Source organism: Ciconia boyciana, chromosome 4 (assembly GCF_034638445.1).
Source record: "Ciconia boyciana chromosome 4, ASM3463844v1, whole genome shotgun sequence".
Classification (NCBI taxonomy): Eukaryota; Metazoa; Chordata; class Aves; order Ciconiiformes; family Ciconiidae; genus Ciconia; species Ciconia boyciana.
Genome location: NC_132937.1, coordinates 35,807,674 through 35,827,206, shown reverse-complemented (window position 1 = coordinate 35,827,206; position 19,533 = coordinate 35,807,674). Strand labels below are relative to the sequence as shown.

The 19,533-nt window shown below is 42.9% G+C and overlaps 1 protein-coding gene across 5 annotated transcripts in view; it reads left to right on the top strand.

Moving 5' to 3' along the window:
• Positions 1-19,533, top strand: part of ARL15 (ARF like GTPase 15) — a 229,800-nt gene that overhangs the window by 34,617 nt on the left and 175,650 nt on the right. Inside the window, exon 1 of one of the 5 annotated variants that reach the window (XM_072860011.1) lies at positions 17,206-17,289. The exons of the other annotated variants lie outside the window; for them this stretch is intronic. Within the exon in view, the coding sequence (XP_072716112.1) occupies positions 17,266-17,289 (24 nt within the window). The 5' untranslated portion in view covers positions 17,206-17,265. Of the gene's footprint in view, positions 1-17,205; positions 17,290-19,533 lie in introns of those variants that run through there. 5 annotated transcript variants of the gene reach the window in all.

Here is a 19,533-nt window from a genome sequence, read left to right as displayed (position 1 = left end):
CTGTTAACAATTGTGGAGAAAAACAGAGTTAGGTGTTGTTGCCTCATGTTCTTTTCTGCTATTTGAACACTTTTCTGAAGGTAGAATTAGAACACAAAAATGACCATACTGGGTCAGTCCAAATACGTGTGTCTCTTGACCAGTAATGTGCTTTACAATAGCCATAAACAAATGCCTGTGGAGGAGTAAGAACAGGAAAAGTGTATGTGCTGCCGTTACCTGATATCTTACAAGTTTCCAACTCTTTTAAGTGCAGGCCGTTTTGGAGTTAGTTGTGGTTTATGTCCTTATTAACAACAGCAGATTTGCATCTGTGAATATGTCCAGTTTCTTCATGCAGTCAGGCAGAATCCACAGCCTCCTTTGGCAATGAGCTGGTGGTTCTTCAGGTGAACTACCAGTTACATGATGAACCACGTCTTGTCCTTTTGAAGCTATCTCTGATGAGCTTAATTCAGTAGCTCTTAATCCTTGTACTGGAAGAGACAGTGTGCAGTTACTTGGTGCCACCATCCTCTAGAACCTACTTAAAGCTTCGTAAATTTGTCAGACCTCTCCAAAATTCTCTTTTCTAGAATGAAAGACCTAAGATTGCTTAGACTGCTTCTTGAAGGAAAAGCTATTCCATATTTTGATCATCCTTTTTGTCCTTTTAGGAACCTTTTTCAGTTTTGTTACCCTTTTTGAGATAAGGGGAATAAAAAATACAGTGTTAGGTAAAAACACGGTTAGATTGAAACATAGATTTATACAATGGCTCGATGATTTTCCTGTCCTTACTTCTAACACTTGATTTATTTTTTTGAGAACTATCAAGGACCAAACTGCTGCTTTCATGGGACTATCATAACCCAAAATCTAATTCCTGAGTAATGTAATGGTCAGCTTAGACCCCATCAGCTTATTAGGACTGCAGTTTTTTTCCCTCTATGTAAATTACTTTATTTGTTGAATGTCACCTGCCATTCTGCTGTCTATTCAGTCTCACAGTGTCCCTCCATGAATAGTCTGTACTGTTTTGAATAACTGGATGTTGCTCACTGCTCACCTTTCTCACAGCAGATCCATCACAGATCCTTGAGAAATTTTGCAAGTGGCCTCCCTCCGTTGCAGGAATTGACCATTTACTTAACCAAGTACTTGTCCATACAAGGCTTTTCTTTTTCTGTCATGACCACTTGGTTTTCCTAAGTATTTGAAGAATTTTGTGGAAAGCTTTCTGAAAATCCACCTTGAGTATGCTTTTATGGGTCTTTCTGTGGCAGTCATGGCTACTGTGTCTGTGTACTTCACAAATGCTGAATTTTATTTAATCTTATGTCTGTGAGGTTGTGAAATTTCTTCAGTTATGGAGCAAAGCATAAAGTATCTGAAGTCTAAACTGTGTAATAACTTAATGTCCAGTTTCAGACTCACACTCATTTTTTCCTCCAGAATTCATTTTCTTCCAGAATTTTCAGCCTTATAGAGCATGCCATCCATTCCCTGTATGGATCCATAATGTTGACTGTAGCAGTGACTAGTTGTTCTCTAAATCACACTCCAGCATCTCATCTTAGGTATGTGAAATAGCATCTATCTTTGAAGTGTGTAAGTGTTCTAACAGAGCCACTCTGTGGCTGAAGCAGCGGTAGAATTATGTTTACCAAGTTGGCGGTCTTCTGCTTGTAATGAGAAAACCCCTTGCCTTGTTCAAATTTCTGCAACAAATGATGTTGCAGAGTCTACAGAATTGTATGACAGATGAATTTGCTGTGATTTGTCCTGTGTGAGTCAAGGATTGTTGCACTGCCCATGTCTTCACTGTCAAAAGACTTAAGGACAAGTTAACATCATTACCAAAGATGTTTCTTTGTCACTTCAAATCTGAAGTTAGTTTATGACACCAGCTGGTCCTCTGGCATCATCCAGCATAGTATGGTGTGCAGAGAGTTCAGCGAAGGCCAGAAATGCACACATTGATCCAAATAATGACATATAACCAAAATGCAGCAGTGTGACAGCAAACCATTTTTAAATTTTATTCACGGATCGTGCTCGTTTACTCTGCCCAGGATCTGTGTGCAAATGGCAAATGTCGGTGCTGTGTAAATGATTGGTGCTCTTGCATTTGGAACTACACATATCCATCTTCGGAGAGAATGAAAAAAAACCCATTATGTTGAAATTTCTGGAGAACAGAAAGTAAAATAGAATGTATAACAGGAAAGAGCATGGAAAATTCTCATTTTCCCACTGTTTCATTGTAGTGGAAAAGCTGGGCTTGGAAAGAGGCGGGTTATGCACATGGATTTTTATTCATATCCGGAGTAGAACTGGATTTGATCACCGTGTCCTGACATCCTGAAATGAGGTCTTACGGTCCCCAACATTTGTTGGTAGTCAACACATGCTGGGGCATGCCCTAAAGGTCTCTGCCTGATGCAATCTTGCAGCTGCAGGAAAGCGATAAATTAAGACTGAACATAGAGTATATAATTGTCAGTAGATAATAAAAGACAGTAGATAGTTGTCTGATCTACTGCTTCTGTGCTGTAGGAGGGAGGATGCACAGAGTGAGGGAAAGGGAATGGGTAGGAGGAAGGAAGAAGGGAAATTGAGGTTTCCTTCAACCAGTAGCCATCCTCTCATGCTTCTGTTCATCTTGGCATTTCCCCAGGGGGAATCTAAAAAGATTTTTAGGATTTTTATTAATACTGTAGAGTACGTTAAGATTTGTACTGTTCCAGTGTTGCCATATGTAAAGCTGTTTTACCACATACACAGATGGAGTTCTTCATTGGTGTATTTAGAATGCCTGAAAACTTATTGTAACTAGCAAAGAAAACAGAAAAGGGAGAAAAAAAGAGTAAGGGAAGGGAAAAATAGATAAGTAGATCTAGAGAGCATATGTGATAGACTGATTTGTAAGAATGATCATATACGTGCATGTACATATTTGTACAAATCCCACCCCCCGCCAGTTGCTTGTGTATCTGGGACAATTTTTCCATTGGCAAAAGAGAACTTTATACAAAGGGTGGCTTTTAGGATCTTTTAGTACAGGCCACATACAGTGGACAGTACAACAGGAAAAACAGGGAAGTGTGTAGACTTCGTGCAACTATGGAAGAAGATAGCCTTTCTGCTGTGTCTTAACATGTTGATGTCCTGCAATGCTTTTATATGTAGTTACTAATTTAGTTGAGCAGAATTTTAAATTCATGTGTAGATAGAATCTCATCTGAGTGAAGAACAGGAAGGTCGAATGCTAAATTTTATTTTTCATTTCTTCCCCTAGTAGTTCTCATTTTCCCAGTAACATCTGTTTTCGCCCAGGCTGTGATGGATGTAGGTTAGATACTGTACCTTAGCGTGGATGGAGCTCAAGATGATGACTCACAAGTGGGGCTGATCAGTTACTATTGCTCTGCTTCTGGATGTTGGACACTGCAGAGTCGAGGTCAGTAACTAGATGAGACGGTGATTGTTCCAAACACTGGGAATCTATATAACAGTTTCTGTTGTGGGTTGGGAATATAATGCCCAATAACTGGTAAACCTGAAAAAACCTTCTTTTAGTTATCAGTACTTAAAATGGTTGTGTGGTAGTCATTCCTCTTTGTGAGCCTTTCTCAAACTGTTGAGGATTTGTCTGTTACGGAAATGCTAGGTTGGGGTTTTCAAAGTTACTCTTGAAGGTTGGTATTTATGCAGTCTCTTCCACTTGTTCTTTAAAAAATGAGACTCCTATAACTTACAGCCATCTCAGAAACTATTAACTGTTTCTCGCATCCCCTTCTCTGACTGCTGTAGAGCATGGTTGTAGCTGACTGCACTCACTCTGAACCTTCCCTCCCTCCTAAGGAGATTGGAGGATTACCAGCTGTTTCATATGCCACTTTTCATCCAAAGAACTTCGTACACGCTACTAAGTTTTATTCAGTTTACTTATAAAATAATCAAGCCCTCCGTTGCTGTAGTTCAGTAATCCCTTGCATGAGGACTGCACACAGCAGACCTTTTTGAAAGTAAACATCAGGGCTCTGCTAAAGAGTTGGGTGGTTTGAGGGAACTCTCACATGTCCTGCGTTGTTTTTTAAGAGTTGTGATGTACCTCTTGCTGCTGCATTGGCAATTTTGTTTGCTTACACAGGAGCTTTATTATCACTCTGCAGGCAAGCAGCACATCTGCTTCCTGTTTTCTCTGATACAGGTGAATGCAGGTCTTCTCATTTATACTCCACCTGTGATAAGTTCTGTGATCTATGGAACGGATTTTTTTTTTTTCCATCTATTTAAAAGCATGAATTTAGGTTTAGACCAAAAAAACCTATGTGTTTTTTGTCCAGTATTGATTTTCTTGAATTTGTGTTTTATACTAACTGCAGGTGGGGCAGCACTGAGCCTCTGGCACATGTGACTTTGTTTTGTTGTTACTGTATTAGCTACTTGAAGAGTTGTGCAATTCTCTTGGTACTTCTGATTGTAGTTTAACTGTAGTCTAACAGGAGCTGGTGGAAGGCCAGAACTTACATAAAGCTGATAAGGGGGATTCAGGCTGGAAATTGGAACATCTAAACAAGAATTACTGTCCTTGGGAGAGAAGCACATCCTGAAGAAATATGCAAGCTAATTAAGATGTTTTGGGAACCATCTGAAACAACTAGTAGAAGTGTGATAAGAAGCACCCTCACACAAACTATCCTCATTACAATACTAAAAGTCACACCCCTCGAGCTGGAGGCACCGGCCCAAGCAGAGACCCCTCACCTTTGGGCGTGCGCAGAATATTAAAGTAGCACTGTAGCTTGAAGTCGAAATAAGAGGAATGTAGACCAATAGAAAACTGCTTTGTGTAATTACTTATGCATATGCATAACTAGACTGTATAAATACTGTACCTGTATGACCGAACTGTGTGCTAGCTTTGTGGAGCTACCGCCTAGTACCCATCTCTGTGCAGACATGAAATAAAAATACCTCTGCCCTGTGTGTATATTGGCATCTCCCACACCGGGTAAACGACCTCACACTTGTGGGATAACATGATGAGCATACGTAACCGGCAGCGTGATGGTACTTACGAAGGTCCCTCCTCCCCAGTCTCCAAAAGAGTGGAAGATGATAATCATGCAGGCTTGTGGATCCAAACTAGTAGGTTTTTCAAACTTTTCTGTGTTTTTCTTCCATGGCAGTGGCTTTGCAGTTTACAGATTGGATTTGTTGTGTAAGATTCTGGTCACTTATTAAATTAACAGGTAAGATTAATGTAAATGAAAGGTTAAAGACCTCACTAGGCTTTCAGTTTTGCATTGAAGCTTGACAGCACTGTAGACACTGTCACGCCACAGTTAAGGTTGGAGGAAATCTTGGAGGTTTCTAGTCTGACTTCCTGCTCAAAGCAGAGTCACCAAGGAGGTCAGACTATGTGGCTCAGGGCTTTATGCAGACTGTCTTGAAAACCTCCAAGAACAGAGATTGCACAGTGCTTCTGGGCAACCTGCACTGCTGCTGCACTGTCCCTGTATGAAGAAAAGTTTCCCTTTATCTCCAGTCTGAATTTGTCTTGTTTCAGCTTGCGCCATTGTTTCTCATCCAGCCACCATGACAGAGCCTGGCTCTGTCTTGTCAGTGACCTGCCTGTAGGCAGGAGAAGGCGGCTCTGAGGTGCCCCCAAAGCCTTCCCTTCTCCAGGCTGAAGCACCCCTGTCCCTCAGGGTCCCCTCGCCGGGCAGGTGCTCCAGCCCCTGAGCATCCTGGTGTGCCTCTGCTGGGCTTGCTGCAGTTTGTTAGTGTCCTGGACTGGGGAGCTAAAACCAGAGCACTCAGTAGGTGTGGTCTACGAAGTGCTGAGTCAAGGGGGATCATTGCTTCCCTCCATCTCCTGGTTATGCCCCTGATCCTGCAGCACCGGATGCTGCTGGCCTTCACTGCTGCCAGCCCCAGGGTGGCCCCTGTGCAGCTCCCTGTTCCCCAGGGCCCCAAGGACTTCTCTGCAGAGCTGCTTCCCAAGGCAAGCAGTGTCTAGCCTGGACCACTGCCTGGGGCTCTGACTTCCCAGGGGCAGGGCTTGGCATTTCTCTGTGCTGAACTGCACAAGACCCTGTTCCTCCACCCTTCCCAGGTCCCTCTGGTTGGCAGCCCTGCTCTCCAGCGCATCGGCCGTTCCCCCCAGTTTGGTGTCATCTGCAAACTTGACAAGAGTGACTCCTCCCAGGTCACTGATGAAGCTGTTAAGCAGGACAGGTCACAGGTTGGGCCCCTGTAGTTCTCCACTTTGTTACTGTGGTCCAGGTAGAGTACGAGCCATTAACTGCTACCTCTAAGGCAATTTCTACCCATCTAAGTTGTCTGCCTGAGCAGACTGTAATGTTTTTCCTCTCGTAGAGGTCTTCCTCTGTGACTTTCCCAGGGACCAAATTACACTGATCAGCTTGTAGTTCCCTGGGCAGTTCTTCTGGCTTTTTTTTTTTTGAAGATGGCATGACATTGGCATTTTTGCACTTGTTTGGGACCTCCCCCATCTTGATCACCATTGAGATCAGCCAGCACCATCTTTGGGTGCAACCCTTCTGTGGGTAACAGTCTCTCATGTAACCCCTGACTCTGTTCTCACACACGGCTGGAAATTCTCCTCACGGACAGTGTGTGAGTGATCTTTTTGGCACAGTAGTGAGGACAGCAGTTTTTCTGGAGGGGGAGGGGGATTAAGTGTCTTAAACTTGTAACACCGCAGAAGCAGCTAAAGCTAAAACAACACAGAGGCAAACTTCAAGTAAGGTCTTCTAAAACATCAACATTTTTGGTTTATTTTCTGACCACTTCTTATATTGCCTCAACATGGTTATAATCTTGAATTTAAAGAACATACCTGAACATGACTAAGGTGTGTAGCTGGTTCAGATACTCATGATACCTCATTGTTGGGTTTAAATAAGTGAAAGCCAAGGTAGTTATTGGATCATTCAGGCTTCTATCACTTCTTGGGAGGAAATATTTAATTTTTGTCTTTACTTTTGCTGTTTTCTGATACTGACAGGTAAGACCCAAGAGACCAGGTAAGAATTTTTAGCAGATGTTAATAAAACTTGCCCACTTTCCTTCTGTGTTCAGAGTCCAAAGTGCTTCCTCTGGTATATACAGTATGTGGGTTTGTATGGTTGTCTTGAATCTCCTGAACATCCCGGAGTTAAACTCAATTTCTGTAGTTGACTTCAGAATTCCCTGTGTTATGGATATGGCTTTGAGTTATGGATCTGTTCTGTTAGGAAGAGCTAGGAGACAACAGCATTAGAAAATTACTTAAGAACGTATTTAGCAAACTGTTATTTTGCAGATTAAGAAGTTGTACACTGCCAAATGCACTCCAGCAAAGGTATAGAGAGAATTCTGCAGGTGAGTCTCCTAAGCAGCCTTTGCCTGAATACCAGCTCTCAGTCTTCCAGAAAGTCAGTTGCATTTTGGTAGCAGACCACTGGGATTGCAGTTCACAAGTGTTATCAATTTAATGTATTTTCAGGGACCTTTTTTTAAAGTCTGTTAAAAAAAAAAAAGGGCAAACCAAACAAACAACTGCAAACCAACCAACCAACGAACCCAACCCCCACCCCACCCCCAACCAAAACCAAAGGATTTTTGTTTTGAACCTAAATTCCTGTGGTGTGTGTCCCCCCCTCCCCGATCTCTACCAAATCCATCCCTTCCCTGTGTCTTATGAATAAGCAGTTTGCTGTGCTCTCTTGGAAGCTCGACCTGGGGCTTTGGCAAAGCAGACAGAAGTGTGAAGGACGAGGTAGAAGGACAGAGGGGCGTTCAGAGCAGAGAGGGTACTTGTGCACCCGCCGTCGCCTTGTTCAGCCCCCGGCCCTTACGGAGAAGGGAACCAAGACGCACAAAACGCTTTGTGGAAAGAACGGGTGTGTCCCAGGCGTTGCACGCCCTACCGGAGCGTGTGACGGGAGCAGCGCCGAGCCTAACGGGCGCGCTGCCGGTGGGCTGCCGGGGGCGCCGTTCCGCCGCGCCCCACGGGAGGGCGCCGCTGCTCCCCGCCTGCCCCCCCCGCTCTCCTGCTCCCCGCCTGCCCGCTCTGTTCCCCTGCTCCCCGCGCTGCTCCCCGCCTGCCCGCCCTGTTCCGCTGCTCCCCGCGCTGCTCCCCGCCTGTCCGCCCTGTTCCCCTGCTCCCCGCGCTGCTGCCCGCCGTGCTCCGCTGCTCCCCGCCTGCCCGCTCTGTTCCCCTGCTCCCCGCGCTGCTCCCCGCCGTGCTCCGCTGCTCCCCGCCTGCCCGCTCTATTGCCGTGCTCCCCTGCTCCCCGCCTGCCTGCGCTGCTCCCCTGCTCCCCGCGCTGCTCCCCGCCTGCCCGCTCTGTTCCCCTGCTCCCTGCGTTGCTGCCCGCCGTGCTCCCCTGCTCCCTGCGCTGCTCCCCGCCTGCCCGCCGTGCTCCCCTGCTCCCCGCCGTACTCCCCGCCTGCCTGCGCTGCTCCCCTGCTCCCCGCGCTGTCTCACACGGTGCACCAGACCGGGAAAAGCGCAGGAAGAGGGAAACCCCTGTGTTCTTTACTTCATTAGTGCAATTCACTGCCTTACTCGGCGCTTTCAAATTGTCGCTATTTCATGCTTTACCATAAGGCTACTTTCTATACCTGTAAAACGTGGGATTATGTGTCTGTAGCCCAGGTGCAGCTGTACTGCTGCTGGAAAGCATTCAGAGTTGTAGTTAGATGAGGATTCGTGTTTCAGTGGAGACCTGGCATGCCACTTTGTTACGAAAACACTGCTTGCAGACAAACTTAAATTTTAAGCTGTGGTTTAAGACACGGAGCCCTCATTCCTACTGGGGATGAATGGATTTTGGATCCCTACCAGTGGGGAGGGTATGACGAAGAAGTTTTAGTGTGCAGAGAAGGGTGAGAGGAGACTGGGACAACTTTAGGAAGGTGAATTTTGAAGCTGGGGCAGATGGGGGAGAGAAAGCTGCTTTTGGTTGTTTGGGGTTTTTTCCCCACTGTTTTTTCCCTAGTGTTATCGTGCCTTCAGTACAATATAGGGCAACCTGATACCCAAGTGGCTTGAGAGGACCTAGAGCAATTACTGGGAGACTGTGTGGTCCTGAGGTACAGGAAGCTGGAGGGAGCGGGGAATAAAGCTTGGAAGTAGGAGTACCTGTAAGTTGAAGGAGAACAGGGATGGCCAGAAACTGTGTATAGAAGAGTACAGAGAGCCTGCGAGGCTGGGGGTAGCTCACTGGTGGCAGTCAACATTGCAGAAAGTGAGAGCTAGGTCAGAGCAGTTCACTTGGGACATGTGAAATAGTTCAGTGTAGCACCTCATGGAAACTAGGCACTTTCTGCACAGTGGAAGTTTTGGGTGCGTGGGCACCTCAGCCTGGTGTCCAGAGATGTGGCGGTGGCAACCTTTCTACCTGCGGCCCACAACATTTCTAGGCTTTCATCCTGTGGGAAGCCAAGAGTGCTGCCGCTCTGCAGGGAGGGTGACAACCCACAGCAATCTTCCCCCTTGCCTGAACTGGGGAGAAAAGGAAGACAAATGATAGGGAGGGTCTGCAGTGGTCTGTTTGTTGGCGGTTGCCTTGCAGATCTGTACAGCTGTTAGGCTCTGTATGGTTTGCCTTAGTTTTGTTATGTTTGGGGTTTTTTTAATTTGATTTTTTTAGAAGCACACTGCCTGTGGCATGTGAGTAATGCACAGTAGAGCTTTTACTCTCTGTAGCATTTGTGTGGGAGATAAAAACATAAAAACTGTCATACTTTGTACCTGCGATCCAGCTGGGAGCATAGTCTCCAACATTCAGTCAAAACATAAAAACCTCCCATAGTGAACACGTGGAATAATCTGCATGTTTATGAGGATTTTATGCAATGCCTAATGGTTAAAGGTTGGTTTTAAACATTTTGTTTTTCTTACAATCCGTCTGTTTTTTTCCTAGCATTGCAGCTCTCTGAGTGTGCTCGCTGCTGTGTAAATGGCTAGAACCTCTTTGATTCTTGTCAATTACTGGATTCTATAGTATCTTATAATGGTGGGTTTTTGCTGTCTTACTATATTTTGTGTGTAGGGAAAAAAAAACCTATTTATTCTTCTTTTTGTTGTTGAAGTAGCCACTTTTTTAGCTTACTGAAGTAATTGATGCTTCTTACTGTTTTCAGAACTGCTTCATCTCTGTATCATTGTGCAATTTTCCTTGGAGAAGGAACCTTATCCATCTTTTGTTTTCTGATTCTAGAGTATTTACAGAAGAGAGAGAGCAAAGTTGTCACTGTGACTTTTCAAGGCAGAGTTGTTTTTACATAGCTAATTCTTTGAAATAGGTGCAGGATTTTTGAGGCGAGGAGTAGTTGGCTATGACACCTTTACTCCTCAGTTTGCCTTTCTGCCATTTCCATTATCTTGACTAAGTTATTAGGCAGTCCAGAAAAAGACATGCCAGGAAGATAGATTTGTCTGGTTTGAAAAGAGAACCAATGTAAATCCCTTCTGGTTGGAGAGTTGTGTCCTTGGGGGGACAGATTCTAAATTGTCTCACCTTAGGTCTTGTATTGCAAAGCTCATGAAGACATAGTGCTGATGAATGCCAAGGACTACAGAAAAGAAAGAAGAAAGATTCCAGATATATTTGAGAACAAACAGAGCCTAGAGGAAACCTCAGGATGCAAACAAACAAGTTAGGCCAGCACTGAAATCCAGCAGGGGCTCCAATGAGAAGGAGAATGGGTTTTATCTGGGAAAAAAAATGCAAATTAAAAACCAGAGTACTTAACTCTTTAGTTAACACTTCATTGTTAAACAGTGAGTAGGTTTTCAGACTTGAGGGAATGAGAATTAGAAAAAGTATCTGGGCAGTTCTGAGCTAGAGCCTGGAGACCTTGTTGATTCACTGAAACACCTACCTATTTCATAATGTTATGGATAGCTGTCACATGATATTTTCAAATTCTTTTCTAGATAAATGTTCAAACCTGTAAAATGAGGGAATGGTTAGAATGAGGCTTCATGGGACAGCTGAACTGCTAGAACCAGTTCACTGCTGAAAGGGGAGCCGTGCTCCAAGGTTTATAACCCCCTTTTCCCCTTGCTTTGGCATGGAGGGTAAAGTGTGTGTACGTGGTGGTCATACTCTCCAGGACCTGTTTGGTTTTCTGCCAGTTTAGCAAACTGGCTTATTTTTTTCACCCTTGTGTTAGTTTTCCAACTGTTCAGTGAACTGAATGGTCTCATATGCAGGATGAGATTAGCACCAAGGGCTGGTGGCATGTAAGGGGCAGGAATATGCAGCTGGGAAGGGACACAGAAAGGGGTGAGCCTACCCTTTTGACAGCAGTGAGCTGTTAGTTGTCTCACGAAACCTTTTGCTGCATCCGTTTGAGTTTATATAGACTGAAAATTGTCCACTCCATGCATGCCCTTGTTATGTACCATGAAGGAAAAGGTCATCAACCTTTACTTTCACTGTAAATGCCGATACAGCACCTGATAGATGATTTGATGAACCAACACCGCATGTGTGTTTGTAGCAGGACAGTGAAGTCCTGCATTCAGCTTATTTGCAGCGTTGCAGAAGTTGGATTAGTATTGTTCTCAAGATTTATAGAAGGTAATGCAAGGTGAGGCTAGTTCTCAGATTTTTCTAGAAAATAGTGAAAGGACAGCTAATACAGAGGAAGGTGATCAAGGGTGTTCTGTTCATATTTGTCCTGTTCCTAATGGACAATGTATTGAAAAAATGTTTAATAATACAAATCCTTCAGATTCTATGAAAGGGAATAGTGAAGTATTGAGACATATTGTGAGAGATTATAAAACTACCTCCAGTGGAGGCCTTAGAGAATTCATGCAGCTGCTGAGTGAAGACTTGACTTATGAACATCAAGTTGCATTTCTACAAGCCTTATCCCTTTGTATCTTCTAGACCTTCTGGGTTGTTCCCACCTGTTGCTTTATCATCTGTTTCTTCTAGCTCCTTTTGGTTGCTGATTGTCCCAGAAACAGACAAAAAGTAAAATGTTGAAGGTCGAATACTGTAACTCAGTGAAGTTTTGATGCTGGAGCTAAATTGATCTAAAGATTTAAGCCCAGAAAACTGATTACTTTTGTTAATAGAGTTATTTTTCTGCTCACATGATTCCTGTATTTTTATGTAAGCTGTAGTGCTAGCAAAAGGGAAGCATTGATTTTGCTTCTCCTACAGGTTTGGGATGTTTCAGATTGTGCTGTTCTTCCATACCTTGCTGGCTGACTCAGTAATCTCTTCTGTATCCATGCTGGTCCTCTGTTTTTCTGATAACCTTTATTTAACTGCTGTAACTCCTAATAACAGAAGCCTTTCCTCATAAGATTATATTCAATATTCAGAAGATTCTCTTAAAACTGTACTGTTGCTCTTGTGAAAGTGCGTCAATCTTCATGAGGCTTCCGTGAATGCTCTTGTACTTCTGGCATTTTCCAAAGAAGTCTTGCCTGCATGTTTAAAGGCTTTTTCCTTGTTCATGTGAAGTTGATGCACTGTTGATATTAGACCTAGAAGCATCTGGTCCAAATCAGAATGTTAAACAAGGAAGCATTCCAGTGTCAACTTTGCATCACCTGGTTCAGTGTAAACTGCTGAGAAATTTTCATAAGCTTTTATTTCTTTCTTTTTGGTTTCATGCTCCAGGGAGGAGCCTTGTCTTGGACTGAGCTGTTGTGTCTAGGAGACCGGTATCATCAGTCATCAAGGCACAAATTTTGTAAGGAATATGTGCCAAATTTTGTTCTCAGATGTCCTTTATCATACTTCTGGGCATTACTATTTGGGTTTTTCCAGATGATGAATTCGTCTCGGTCTTTTCAGATTAGTAAGTGACAAATGCCATACTCCAGATGGGAATTATTTGCTACACGTGGGAACTGAAGAACCTTCTGTGTCATTAATGTGTGCTAAATAATCCCTAAATAGTGAAATAAAACTGTGCAAGGTAGGAGCATACATCTTCTGTCTGCAAACTGCTATCTCAAATACAGTAACTTGATTTCAGCTTGATGATAAATTGCTTCAGGTAACATATTTAAGCTTTGTTATGGAAAAAGTGTGGTTTATACAACTTTTATATGCAAGTTATTAAATGTAAACAATTTTCAGGAGGAATTTTCTTAGAATACTGTATTGTCCATTTAGCCCCATCTTTTTCATTTTGCTACATGGAGAGGCCTGACAACATTTGCATTGTGGCTTGTTGAGACATGCATGCCAGGTAGAGTATGTTTTTGGTTTTTTGTTTTGTTCCGTTTTTATCCACGTTGGCTCAATTAAACCTCAGATTTATCTCATATTTAAGACTCTCTTCTGTTTATGCCTGTTTGGCTCATGAGAACATCTCCAAGACTCTTAAAGGCCTCCTTTAGTTCAGAATCATTCCATTCCAGGCTTTTCTAACTAAACTGTTCTGAATTTGACCTGAATAACATTACAAATGACTTTGTGCATTTTTCCGTTTTTTTTTTTTCATTCCCACACTTTGCTTGGTACAAACTTGATACTAAATAGCATAACAAACTAGAAAGCTGTTGATATCTTATGTTTTCGTTGCTAGCAAGTATTGTTTGCATAAGATTTATCTCCTGAGAGGAGAAGGGATTGCTTTAGAGAAATACACTTGCCTTCACTAGCCTAACAATTGGTAATCTGTTCCAATGTGGGTGTGTATACACACTCTGAAATGTTTTCTCAGTCGTGAGGCTTCCCTATAATAAGTTCCCAGCTTGGAAGAGGAAGCGTGGTTTCAGCGGGAACTGATCTTGTCTTATTTCTGAATGACAATTTGGTGACTGTCCATCCTTTTCAAGGTTACCGCACTTAAGGTGAATTTTCTTTACTGCACTGGTTTGAATAAAAGCTGTCTAAACTGCTACCTGGTAACAGTCACCTACAGACACCATTTCAATTCTTGAGTTAGTGCAGACTTTGCAGACCTGTTTGCATGCACACACAGACTATTCTTGGATCTAAATGAAAAATTTATAGTTTATTACTTCTTTTCTCAAAATGGAGTAGGTAAAAGCTATTACTGTTTAAGACAAACTATCTGCTCCCTGTGTGTTAGGAGCTGGTTCTGCTTGCTTCACTGACTAAAATACTGCTGGAGTTGTGTGCCTTTCTGGGCTCTCCCAGAACAGTTCACTGAACTCAGTCAGTTGGGCACATCCGTTAAAATCATAGGGATTGCATGCATGTGAGCAGCAGCATAAGTTAGCCTGGAGAACCTTTTACTATTTGATGTAAGGGAGGCGAACACCATATCTTAACTCTTGGATCTGAAGTTCTCTGCAGTGATGCCTGCAAGCAAAGCTGAATTTCTTCCACAGAAATCTGGATGCATTTTCTATGGAATTTGGTAAGATGCACCAAACATGGAGCAAGTATTTTATGTTTATACAAAGCTTTCTGAACTGGACAGCCAGATGAAGTCAATATGGTCCATCTTTTGGTAGGCAGTCATTTTCTGTCCTCCAGGCTTACTCCATTTGGCACATGGGAGTGGACAAGCAAAATGCTTCCTCACTTGTGTTCAGCTGGAGGGACAAAGGAACGTGCTGTGGCCTCTAGTAGCAACCATCTCACTTAAACACCTGCGGATCTCCTGCCTTTCCTTAACCAGCTCCTGCTGCTGGCTTCATGGCTGGAGCAGGGGGGGAAAGGGAAAATGAGAAAAGGGTGTTCCTGTTCTCCCTCTGCCTCCTTTCTTTTCTTCTTCCTCTTGCAGAAGTGATTTCTGCTTCTGCATGTTTGCAGTTCCTGTGACAGGCCAGGTCAGCAGGAAGCTTTTTCTGCTGCTCTGCCCCAGAGGAGATCCCGTCACCTCCATGGAAAGGTTTGCTTTTCCTCTTGGGCCTTAGGTGCACCGGTCTCCTGAAAGAGGTGTTTCTCTCTCAGCGTTGAAGAGATTGGGCTGCTGTGTTATAAATGGGGAACTGTGTTTACTTTGTGCCGTTTGCTCTGACTGAACTGCCTTAAGTGCAATAAGCCAAATTCAGCCTGTAGCAGTTGTAACTTGGTGAACTCTGTATTGTCCCTGTTAGAGTTACTTCTGCGCTGAATGTGAGTTGATCTCCACGTCTGGGATGCATCAGCATAATACAGGCTTCTGCTAGCACTGTGAGATGTTGAACAGCACGCGATGGCACTTGTGGAACCAAGCACGGAAATCCTCATCTCGAGGACATCTACTGTCTTCTCTCTGTTTTAGTAAAGCCACGGTTGTTGGTTATCCAGTACAAATAAATGGATGTAAATCCAGAAGGTATTGTTTTGATTACCTTGTCTTTATTCATAATAAAGTCTACAGATATCCTCTAAACTAAAACAACTTTTTGGGGTGAGGGTAAAAGTATCTAATCATGATTTGAATATTTCCAGTAGTAGAAAACCCACTGCAGTCTGGGCAAGATGTTTGGGTGTTTAATGAATGCCTGTTGCATTTTTGATCCTCTTCTGTATGTTTTAAGGAAGATTTTCTTTGCTTTTCTTTTTTTATAAGGCAAATATTAACAGTTCCACAAGCCCTGAATTATCAGAGATTTTTTTCTAATCTTTCACTCATTCTAATGACTCTTCCCTGACCTCTTTGATTCTGTTTTTCTGCATATTTGAACACTCTTCTTTGGGGACATCAGGACAGACGACAGCAGTGCAATGGGAATTATTCTTGTGTCAACTACAGACATCATAAAACCTTTCTTTTCCAATTTGGTAATTCCCTAATCTCTGAAGCAGACATCAGTCCTTTGAGGCTATGACTGATGCTTACAGATGCCCCGTGAAAATTTAGCTACCATGCCCAAAAGCATTTTCAGAGACATTATTTTGCAGGGCAGAAAATACCATTGTCTTTTTTGTTTCTAGATGCAAATAGGCACACCCTTGGCTTTCTTGTTATACCTACCATTACCTGTGCTAAGAATAGTCAACATGGCCTGTGATTTGCTTACTGCGACCTTCTCTCCAAGAAGGTCCAGTCCAAGCACATCCAGTTGCTTGAAACAGGATTATGGTCTGTAGATTTGTTCAAGGAGCATCTATTCCAAATGATGTTGCTGTGCTACTAGACGCCTAGTAATGTATCAGCAAGCTGTCTTTTTCATTATATATCAATGTTCTTTCTCTGTTGTTGATGATCTTGGGCTTCTTTGGGACGGGTGCTGTTAAATGTCAGACAGCGTGGGCAGGTCCCATGGGATCACACTAGACATGCATCGGTCGGCGAAAGCTCCTTGTTTACAGGTATATCCTGGAGTCCATAAATCAAATAAATGTATACAATTTTAAAAGTGCTTTGTTGATATTGGATTGTTCTTATGGGTTAAGCAAAATGTCCTACAGTGCCAAACTGAGTGTACTCCAGAAGACTAAGAATATTACATAAAGACATACTTTTTAAAACCCAGTTTAAAAACAGTAAGTCTATTGTCTGTAGACCTGTTGATTGGCATTCATTGTGTAATTGAATTTAATTGTTCATAATCAAATCTCTCATCAGCTATTTCACTACATAAAAATTATTTTTCTTCACAAAATCTACTTCAGGCTGACAGGCCTATAATTATTTAGGGCATCCAATTTGTCTTTTGTAAATATTGACATAGCACTTCTTTCTGTTCTTGTGAACTTTTCCAGTTCCAGTTTTTCAGACCTTAATGACAATAAGCATTACCAGTCCAGCCAGTAGCTATGCCATCTCTTTCAGCATGCTTGCATCCAAGTTATCCAGCTTTGCTGATATAGAAGTGTCCAATTAATAGCTGTTGTTTAACATCTTTTTGAGTTACTGTTGGAATGGAAACTATTTCATCATCATCATAAGAATGTTGTTTGCTTTTTATCAGACAGATGTGTGTATTACACTTCTGTTTTTCTTTGTTACTGTCAGCAATTTCCATCTAATAATGGATTTTTTTTTTCCACCAGAAGAGGACACTTTAAAAACTGTTTAACAATTCTAGCTACTCATTTCTCTTTCTGTTCTTTTGCAACTTACATAATTTTCTTTCAGTGTTAACTCCCAGTCATCTTGTGTTGAGGGGGACAACTGATACCCTATTAATGAAGAAAGAAGATTTTAATCAGGCTGCCACGGATGAATTAATATCTTTTGCCTAAGAAAAATGAAATAGCCTAACTAATTTTCAATATGAGCATCCTGTTGATAACTCTTTCTTTACTACAGGTGGCATTTATTTCTCCTAAATCTAAACATAGAAGAAGTAGACCTGTGACCTTAGACATTCATTTTAGAATGAGAAGAGTCTTGCTTTTGGAGGTGCGTGTTTCTTTTTACTAGCTGTAAAGTAATTAATTCTTAGGTTTCTGATTCATAGGTGACTCAGGGTAGGTGCAAAGCTGATCATCTTTCTTCAGATATAAAAAGGGGGAACTACCAAGAGAAGCATCATCTAGATTTCAGTTCCCAAATTCTGCTCTTCTAAAATCAAGATTTAAAAAGTGGTTCTTTACAGGTAGTGTTTGCCTTTGGCTCTTGTTAATTGGTGACTTCAAGTAAAAAAGGGAATGTAGCTTGTAAGAAAAAGGTAATGATTTGTATATATCACACCTGACATCTGAAAGTTAGTTTCTTTACGTTCCCAATGGATTCTCCAGGTTGAATTTGATAGTCTAGCAACTTGCAGATTAAAATCAGTTCCCAGATCTGTTAGAAAGAGAGAATGATTAATGTGGTCAGCACTTCCTGATCGGAACTGTATGAAAATTGAGTCTTTTTAGCTTTCTAGTTCAGCTGTATTTCTTTTTGTCTACCAGGTATAGAAAATAGAAGGCTGTGGCTTGCTTTTGTGGGTTCTGCAGAGCAAGTATATTTGAACATTCTCTGAATTACTGTTTAACAAGAAAGAGGGGTAGAGTGACTGCAGAGGTCTTTTGGGAGAGCTTTTTAGATCTTAAAGGTATCACTGAAAGAGGAATATGCCAGAGAAGCTACACAGCAAAACCAGATTAAGGCTAGAGGGCAAAATCTTCGGGTGGTCTTTGGCTCTGTGAAACAATGCAAAATTAAATGTTGATATCTTGGTTATGTTTTGATAATGGATTGTTCTGTTTAAGAAGTTCCAGGACCACCATACCTATAACATCTCTGCAGATCTCTAGGGACAGACTGCACCTGTGGTTCTTGAAAGGTCATTCACATTTGATAGAATCTGTCTAACAAAAACAAAAACCCAAACCACCACAAAACAACAGCAAACCAAAACCCTCTGAGCGTGTAACTTCACAATATCGTAATTACAGATTTCACAATTATTCTCACCTTTTTAAAGTTATCTTCAACATCTGCCAACTGTCATCATCAACTCCAAATTACTAAATATTGTAACAGGTAACCTGTTTTTATTGCCATGTAATCTGTGAGACATGAATAACTATGTACTGTAATTACATGGCACTTGCCTTATGATTGAAGTGATTACATGGCTATTTGTACCTTGCAAAACAGTGATAACTTTTTTGTTTTTCATAATGGAATGTCAGTGTATTTACAGATTAAGTTTCGGTAGTTTCATCATTATAATTATACCGTGTGAGATGTGTTCCATTAATAAAATCCGTGATCTCTTTTCTTTAAATTAAGTGTGCCTGTTTCTAGGGGACCCAAATTTGTGGTTAATTGGAAAAGCACTTTTGGAGCGGAATTCTTAAGTATAACCCTTAAAACTTACCAGACAAACTTACTTTATTTCAGTGAGAAAGTCAGTGGCACAAATAAATCCTCGTGCTTCTTTTTAACTAAATTCATCATCCCAAGATTGTGATTGAAATGAATTAGGCATGTCAGTAACTTCCTGGCAACTCTTTTAAGCAGCTGAATGAAATACCTTATTAGCTACTGCATGGTTTATCTGCACGCTTTGTTTTAAACTGAGGTATGATTCTAGCCGGTAGCATTCGGTAGAAATAAATTTGCTATGTTAAATTTGAAAAATTAATGACAGTTGTGCTTACAACACGGGGTATGTAATTTGTGTAGCCTTGTAATGTTTGTGTGTGTGTGCAAGTCGATAGCTTCTCAGGATACAAACAGATTTTCTTATGTCTGAAAAGGACTGAAAAATGGAAAAGGGACTGTGCCAGCGCTGGGGGGGCACAGCTGCCTTGGCGGGAGAGCAGGAGCGGGCGCTGCACAGCCGCCCGGTGACCCCGAGCGCCGGTGCCGCTGCGCGGAGCGGCCGCCGCGCTGCTGCGCTGCGCTGCCCGCGCCCGACGCGTGCCACTGAGGCAGCCGCGGCCTTCTCTTTCGTGTCGCGTAGACTTACGGCGTGACCGGAGGAGCCCGCTGCTGCGGGCGCCTTCCCCGAGGCTGGCTTCGCAAGGTGCCGTCCTTGCCGCTGCCCTGCCCGGCGCCGGGGCGAGGCGGCGGCTGGAAGCCCGAGGCGCGTCGGGGCGGCGTGTGCGGGGCCTGTGCGGCGGGCGCGGCCGGCAGGTGGCAGTGCGGCCCTGCGCAGCGCCTGCCTGCCCGGCTCGGCCCGGCCCGGCCCGGCCCTGCCTTTCCCTT